General features: G+C 37.3%; 2 protein-coding genes across 28 annotated transcripts in view; one reads left to right on the top strand and one right to left on the bottom strand.

Moving 5' to 3' along the window:
• The window catches only part of matn4 (matrilin 4), a 60,798-nt gene extending 53,827 nt beyond the window's left edge, over positions 1-6,971 (bottom strand). For 26 of the 27 annotated variants that reach the window (XM_016680483.1, XM_016680482.1, XM_016680476.1 and 23 more), the window contains exon 1: positions 6,882-6,971. The gene's annotated coding sequence lies outside the window, so the exon portion shown is untranslated. The remainder of the gene's footprint in view (positions 1-6,881) is intronic. The other variant, XM_016680464.1, reaches the window with a different exon arrangement.
• rbpjl (recombination signal binding protein for immunoglobulin kappa J region-like) overlaps positions 3,793-7,778 on the top strand; it is a 17,357-nt gene continuing 13,371 nt past the window's right edge. Inside the window, exons 1-2 of the mRNA XM_007569657.1 lie at positions 3,793-3,829; positions 6,787-6,934. Coding sequence (XP_007569719.1) covers positions 3,793-3,829; positions 6,787-6,934 — 185 coding nt within the window. The remainder of the gene's footprint in view (positions 3,830-6,786; positions 6,935-7,778) is intronic.

Consider the following 7,778-nt stretch of genomic DNA (forward strand, 5'->3'; position numbering starts at 1 on the left):
TGAGAGGGATGGATGGATGGATGGATGGATGGATGGATGGATGGATGGATGGATGGATGGATGGATGGATGGATGGATGGATGGAACCACTGCATGTGTTTTTTCATGCTGCTGCTATTGACAGTATTTACTAGGATTTTAGTGGCAGGTAGACGATCACAGCCGCTGACTGCTGAAGCTGGATTTATTAATGAAAAGTTAGCTTGTGACTTTGTGAAATTATTATACACTATTAGAAAGGAACCAGTATGGATATTAGAAAAAGAAAGCTCATATTTTATGCTGTATTAATGAGTCGTTAATGAGACAGCTTGAGACTTGAGGTTGTGTAACCATGAATTGTGTGTGTATATGTGTTAAACAAAGACTCCTCAGTCTAACTTTCTGTGGAGAAGTGCCCCTTACCCACCACCCCTCCACCTCCTCCTGAGTCGTCATCTCACCATCACCAAACAATGGCCCACTACAATCCTGCTGCTGCTGCTCAGCACCACTGACACTCAAGCACACACATCTCCACTGCCTCCCACAGGCCAGCATATGTTCTAGAAGTATCCACAAAGAAGATCATTCAGCCCATATTTTCTCTTTAAACATCTTATTAACTGGCCAGGGTGAAAGCCGCAAACAGTGTTGACAGTCAGTTATCAGTGCGGCTTTTACTGGGATCCTATTTCCTTTCATTAACACTTTACATAAATCACAACTGTTTGCCTCCTTACGTTCTTCAAAAATATAGCAGGCTGTGCAATTACTGAACATTTGAAAGCTGAAATAAACTGAAAAGAAAAATGTACTTAAGAGTTTAAAATCAAAGCAAACGGCAGTTAAATGTTTGTGAGGCAGTTTGATGCCACATACTGCAGCGCCAACCAGCCGTTACGTTTATAGATCTACTTCTGAAGAATAGTGGGGCCCAAGTTGGCATTGGCATACGCCGGCATGCAAGAGAGATTACAACAGATGAAACATAAACTGTATTTTTTACATTTTGGCAGTAAAAACACAACGTTCTCTTTGTGCCAGCCTATTTGCTCTTAAATACATGGAGTTTGGCTTTGAATACAAGTTTGGCTTTGAAACATTTATTTTAATGTTTTTTTTAGGCTTTTCCATTTCATTAATACATGTGTCAAACTTCTCTGCATGTACACAGTAGAACTGTTTTAGATTACTTTTCAGAGATGCTTGACCGCAGAAAACTTTTCAGTAAACTCTTTTGGAGTTACAGACATTGCTGAACTCTGAAAAGTGTATTGTACATTTTTGTCTTACAGATAAGACTGTTGATGTGATTTATTGACTAATTAGACCAAATCTTGGTATAATTATACATGTGCAGACACTGTTCTCTGTTATACACAGTGTAGGAAGACTCTGTTAGGAAATACACTCATAAACAGAAGAGGTGAATGACTCTGAAACTGGTTTCTCATATTTTAGCCTCTGAAATTAAAGGGCTATTGCACAGTACAGTTTTTGCTGTTCTAGACTTGATAAGTAGCAATACAATTGCAGGCCATTTGCTATTTAACCACTTCATCCCATCTGCCAATTGCTTGGTTTAACGTTAATCAAACACACAAATCTTTACTTACTTGAATATCAGAAAAGAGAGCATAAACACTCAAATCTGTGAGCTAAGCAAGTGGATAGATTTTACAGATTTCCCAAAAATATTTCCCTCATGTCCACTCAAACTATACAACCACTGCGTGAAACAAACTCTGAGCTGACCCCAACTTCAGTTTGACGCTCCTGCAGAATAAGTTGTACGAACAAGATGCTGGTCCATGTCTGATGTAACTGGGTTGTAACTTACTCTTCTTCGGGCATGCTTTACAGATTGCTGATTTAGTAGTGAATTTTGAATCTAATAGGGTTTTAGAGGAGCACATTTAATTATTTTCCATGTTATTTATATGAGACCTTTACCTAAATGTAAAGTCCCGCACCTTTTGTCTTTAAATCTGAGGTGTTTCTCTGGTATCTCTTTACGCAAATAAAGTAAAACACTTTTACAGATAACTCAGGATTGCAGTAAATAATGCAAGTGTGCTTTTTCACACAAAGATTGTTATTTTCAGTTCAAATTGTTGCTAACTAAAAAAAAAGAGTAGCTGCTAAACACTCTAAAGTGTTTAGCAGCTGGAGACACTGCAGGAGATGTCTCACTTTAAGATGAATGTAAACACTCCATCGCAAAGGAAGCAAACTTATCATGTGTGTCACCTCTGTGGATATAAGTAGTATGGCAGACCTGCTGCAGAGAGTGTTGTTTCAAATCCATAAAGATGGTTTAACAGTTTCATCCTGCTGCCATGTCCAAGACCACATACGCAGAGAAGTATCACAATTAAGAACTAAATGCTTAAACATAACTCTGTGCATAATTAGTTATAAGTGAAATTAGTTCCTGAAAATAATGAATGAACTTTCTAATAATATGATGGTAATTATAATTTCATCCTGCAGATAGACATGAATTAGATTATGCTATAACCTGGTGCAGCATATAAAATAGGTTTGAGCTGCACACTGTCCCTTTTTAGACAAAGTTTACAGTTTACTATTATTTCTTTAAATGGATCTGTATGCAGTACTTCAAAAATAAAGAATGTTACAGAGTTGGATAGAAAGATTAGCTCCAGGATAGACTTTTCCTGTTTTCCCGTCTACGGCCAGGTTTTAGATAAGATAAGCAACTTTTTTTGTACCCATTTCTTTTCTGTTTGTTTGTTTGACATTTTTCCATTCAAAAACCTTTAAAAGCAACACTTTTCTTCAGTATAAAACAATCACCTTCTCACAATAAAATGCCTTAAAGTCATGTATTGTACATTAGACTGACTTAATAACTATAAAAAAAACAGAATATCCTATTTGTGAAAAATGTAGTCTTCAAATATGTGTGTTTGTTAAAGAGAAAGGTGTGTGTGAGAAAGAAGCAGTTCAGGAACAGGTGATTATCTCTGTAGGTATACAGACTGAACCACACACACACACACCACACACTTCTTACACACTGAAACTAGATAATAAGCTCATAATGCAGAGCAAACAGAAACACACTCTCACATTTGTTTTCCATCAAAGCTCCTGTTACTGTAGACTGAACTAAGATACCATCACATGGATCAGTTCATGGTCAGATGGACATTTTGCAGAAAGTAATTAATGCAGTTCTTCACACAGCGAGGATGGAATGTCGCTGCAGAGTTTGGGAATTCTGGAATTGGAATTAGAGGAAATTAATCTTTGGCACTAGAAACTTTTTCACTTTAAATCAAAAGAATAGCTCTTGAACCAAGAAGCGGAAGAACATCTTTCCTCCTCACCAGACAGTAAGAGCCATGACCTGATTTTGCTTGGCTGCAAATGAATGCAAAGAATGACTGACTCTTGTATGCATTATCTTTGGATGGACACTTTCTTTTTTCATTTTAATAATTACAGAGGATGTGTGTTTTGTACATATAGAAGGATTAACAAATATTAGATTTCAGCAGACCATCAAACTGGAACCTAAAGCTAAGTTAAGTCAACAGCTGCATGAGTCAAATTACAAAGCCGTTGGACCCGGTGTAGCACAGAGGAGGCATTATTTTTCTGCCAGAATAAAACTTGGCCTGGCATACATATGCCTGTCCAACTAAATATTGATATTTATGACCATCTCATAAACAACTGGGTCTTGTACAGTTGGACTTGAAGATTTTCTACACAACCTTTGTCAACACAGAGAGACCATGAACCTGAAATGCACCCAATCCTAAATGAGCAAAGGCTGTCATGGATAAAGTGGACATCACAGATGATAATAGACAAGGTGAGTAAATGTTGATTTTGACTCTCTGTCAGATCGATTTGCGGGAGTCTAAGTGCCTGAGTTTGTGTCTGTAGTTTTGTTTTGGTTTAAAGCTCCACAGAGCAGGATGTAATGACATCAAGTGACAAAGGATCATAACTTATCAAAGCTACACAGACGTAGCCCTGCAATGCCAGCTAACGAGTTTTGAAATGATATTGAACTATTAAAATAACCCTAAAAGATATTGCTAGTAGCCTGTACAGCAAAAGAGAAAATATAATAAGTAATACATGTATTATGTTTCTTTACTATGTTTTCCTTTGATTATTTTTTTTCTACAAAAGAACTCAAGATCAGTCAGATTGTATGGAAGACATCTTTTCCTTTTGTAATTTCTCAATTAGATGAAGATATAGACTTAGACTGAGGCATTATGCTTCAGTAAAGTACAAACGTCTGAGCCTTCACAGAACAGCTGTTCCTAATCTGAAATCAAATTACACAGCTGTTGTCTGATTCTTGGATGAAGTCCACACTTTTTAGATTGTTGGTTAGAAAGATATAAAGATATAAAATCATGTCATTTTCCTTCAGCGCCTTCTTTGTGTTTGTCTATCACATAAAATGTCTATAGGATGCATAACACAGTGACCTGGTACCGATTCTTTACTTATTTACATTTAATTTGGCATAAGCACAGATATTAAACACAAGTTCACAGGAAAACATCTGCAATAGCATAAGTGCAAATTGTTTATATTTTTCTCAAAAGCAGTTATAATCCATGCACTTAAAAAAGAGCAAATACAGAAAGTTGTAAGTAAAATTAAATTCAGACAAAACCTAAAATAAAATCCCAGAACCACAAAGACTAAACAACACTGATGCTGTAATGCTGAATTTATATAGCCAGCTGTGAAAAAAATTATGCACAATGGACTTTCAAGATGTTACAGTTGCAACAGGGGAATGTGCAATACTTTTTGCATAAATGGCAGTTTCAAGCTTGTCATATTGGACATTTCTCTTAAACTGTTTGCTTTAAGAGTGTTTTTCCTTCCTCTTAGATTTTAGAGGCTAAGCAGATACTGAAAGCCACTTAAGTGTTCAATGGACAGGAGTGACACACTTTCTTTATCTTGAAATAATGACCACATTCAATAAGTCTAGGCTTGCTCAAAAATCAAGTTATTCCTTTCCAAATATCATCAAAAGCCCATAAGTCATTGTCCATAAATCTAAAAATTGTCCAATAAGTACTAAACTCTTTGGACAATGAGTCCATCAAAGTGCTTCCTGCCACCAATACCTGTCACCTCAAAAAAATTTGCAACTTCCCATGCAGAACAGAAGTGGCCCAATTACAGGGCTGGGATTACATGTCTAAAAATATAAGAATATAATTATGATGGTTAAGATATAAAATTGTTTTAAATGTAGGAGCACGTGTTGTAGATTGTATCCATTTATAAGAGAGCAATTAATCTTAACTTCTATTTTATGGTCTTGTGAGTTGATATCTGAAGAACAACTCTGATAATATTCTCCCTTGTTTGCCCACTGAGTATGATGTAAGATGATCCTCTCAAGTGGAGCGAAAATTAAAGCAGGAGTAAAGAGGGTGAGAAAAGAGGAACGGCAAGTACAGATGAAGTAAAAAAAAAAAAAGTTATACTATATATATACATAATTTCTCTGTAGATTTGACAGACAGTTTGGAGCTGAGATGAAAAAGAAAAGCAAAGATGTAGACCATGTGTTCATACACACTGATGCAGAAAGATATTCTGATGTAATTGTGGGCAGATAGGAAGGAGAGCAGAGACAGTCTCCCAGTCACTGGACCATTTTTTTAGTGATTTGAGATTTGAGTGACAGCTGGAGCGCATATACAGATGAACACACAGCACTTCTTGTTAGTGGCGTTAGATTGGAAGCAGATGTTGACTCTGCTACTGTTAGCAGTTTTGTTGACTGCCTGACTGTTTTACTGGAGCTCTACCAGCTCAACCATCTCACTGAAATACCTGCTGAGCTCCTATAGATCTACCCGAGTCAGAATTCAACGCCTTGTTTGAACCTATAAGCAACATCCAAAAGTAAAAAGGTTACATTTAAAAATACCCTTCCAAGTCATACTTGGTTTGATAAAAGAAAGAGTTTCTGATAGCTTAACACTGCTGCTGATAGCAAAGCCCAACACTTAATATTGGCTATGGTTTAATTAGAGGTTAGAAATAAGGAGCAAAGTGGTTTGACAACCAATTTCACACTTTCCTCCCTCATTCTCATTTGCAAAGTATCTAGTTGATGCAGAAATATTAAATTGCCTCAATTGCTTATAATGGTCAACAGAATCTTGGATCCAATGACCATTCATCTGTCTATGTGGGTGTAGACTCAGTTTCAATTTGATGTATATTTATTTGTTTCTGCTTAGACAGGTTGACTAATCAGTCTGACTTTCTGACCACCACCTTCATGCTGCCTGTACACAGCGTCACCTCCAGGCAACCAGTGGGAACCTAGAGCATTGCACTCACTCACTCACTCACTTGCATTCATTCATTCAAACACAAACTTTCAAACTCTACAGCAGCATCATTATCCACTTTCAAAATTTCGAAAATATCAAAAATGTGTCAGCTTTTTGCGCCTTAGAGTAACAGCAGCACCATTTTGCTAAAAAATAAAAAAATAATAAAAAATATATATTTGTCAACTTTATTTATTAGTCCTTAGATCGAAACAGGAACATATTAAAAATGTGTAAAGTTATTTGGTAAAAACAATAATAAACAAAACAAGCCACAATAACCACTTGGAATCTGTAATATCTGAAAAGATTCATACTTTTTAAGCTGGACAAGATTTTCTCCTTATGCAAAAAGCGTTGGTAAATGATACTAAAATGGTCTTAGGATGTTCCCCGTTTTTCGACAGATTATTAACCCAAATCTCTCTCGGTCTGTCAGAAACGTCCATGCAACAGGCGATATTCTCCCATACAGACTCCGCTCTGCTCCCCACCTTCCCACTTCCCCCCGACCCGACAAACCCGCTCACTCACCTGGGGACGCTGATGCCTGGGCACGATGCACCGCGGACCGGCGGATGGGACAGGTAGGTCGGTTAGCACCGAGGTTCTTCACCTCCGGAACAAAAAGCAATTTGCACACAACAAAAAACGGTTCCCCCGGGTCAGAGGCCGTAAGGTCGCGGTTCAAAGTATCCCAAGCTTTTGTCAGAGAAACCCTTGCCGTACCGTGAGGAATGAGCGCTTGGACGTGAAAATGCGCTGAAGGTCTAACCTCTCATTTAGGAACCGATGGAATGAAGGAGTTGAGTTGAGTTGAGGTATTAGGATCCCAGGAGAAAATTAGGGGAGGGGGAGACCGCACCCCCTGCTAAAATACGAATATCAGTGAGAGCTGAGGAGAGTTTGGAGCAGAGGTGAACCAGTAACCAGGGGCGCAACTACATACTTTCTGAGGTGTATGCGAACATAAACTTGTACAATTCATCTTTAATTGAAGTATCAATAACAATAAATGTATATATGTGTGAATAAATTGCTGCCTACAGGGCAATTAAAACGAATGAAACAAAAAGCAGGGCAATATTTCATCATTTAACATATAAGTGAGCCACTTCTGTTGGCCTGTGTCTAGAACCGCCTAAGGGCTGCAGGTCTGAGGCATTTTGTTAGCATGTTTTCTATCATTCTTATAGCTTGATAGGATACCAGCTCATTCCATCTGTATATCCACCTTGTGTTTAAATTACAAGCAACTGTAGCATAATGATAAAATGATAAATAATGATGCAATGTGACAGATAGATAGATAGATAGATAGATAGATAGATAGATAGATAGGAATTATATCTGCATATTTATATGTAGAGAGAGAGATCGACAGATAGATATATAGATTGATATTGATATGTGTGTGTGTGTGTATATATA

Source organism: Poecilia formosa, unplaced genomic scaffold (genome assembly GCF_000485575.1).
Source record: "Poecilia formosa unplaced genomic scaffold, Poecilia_formosa-5.1.2 Scaffold243, whole genome shotgun sequence".
NCBI classification, from domain to species: Eukaryota; Metazoa; Chordata; class Actinopteri; order Cyprinodontiformes; family Poeciliidae; genus Poecilia; species Poecilia formosa.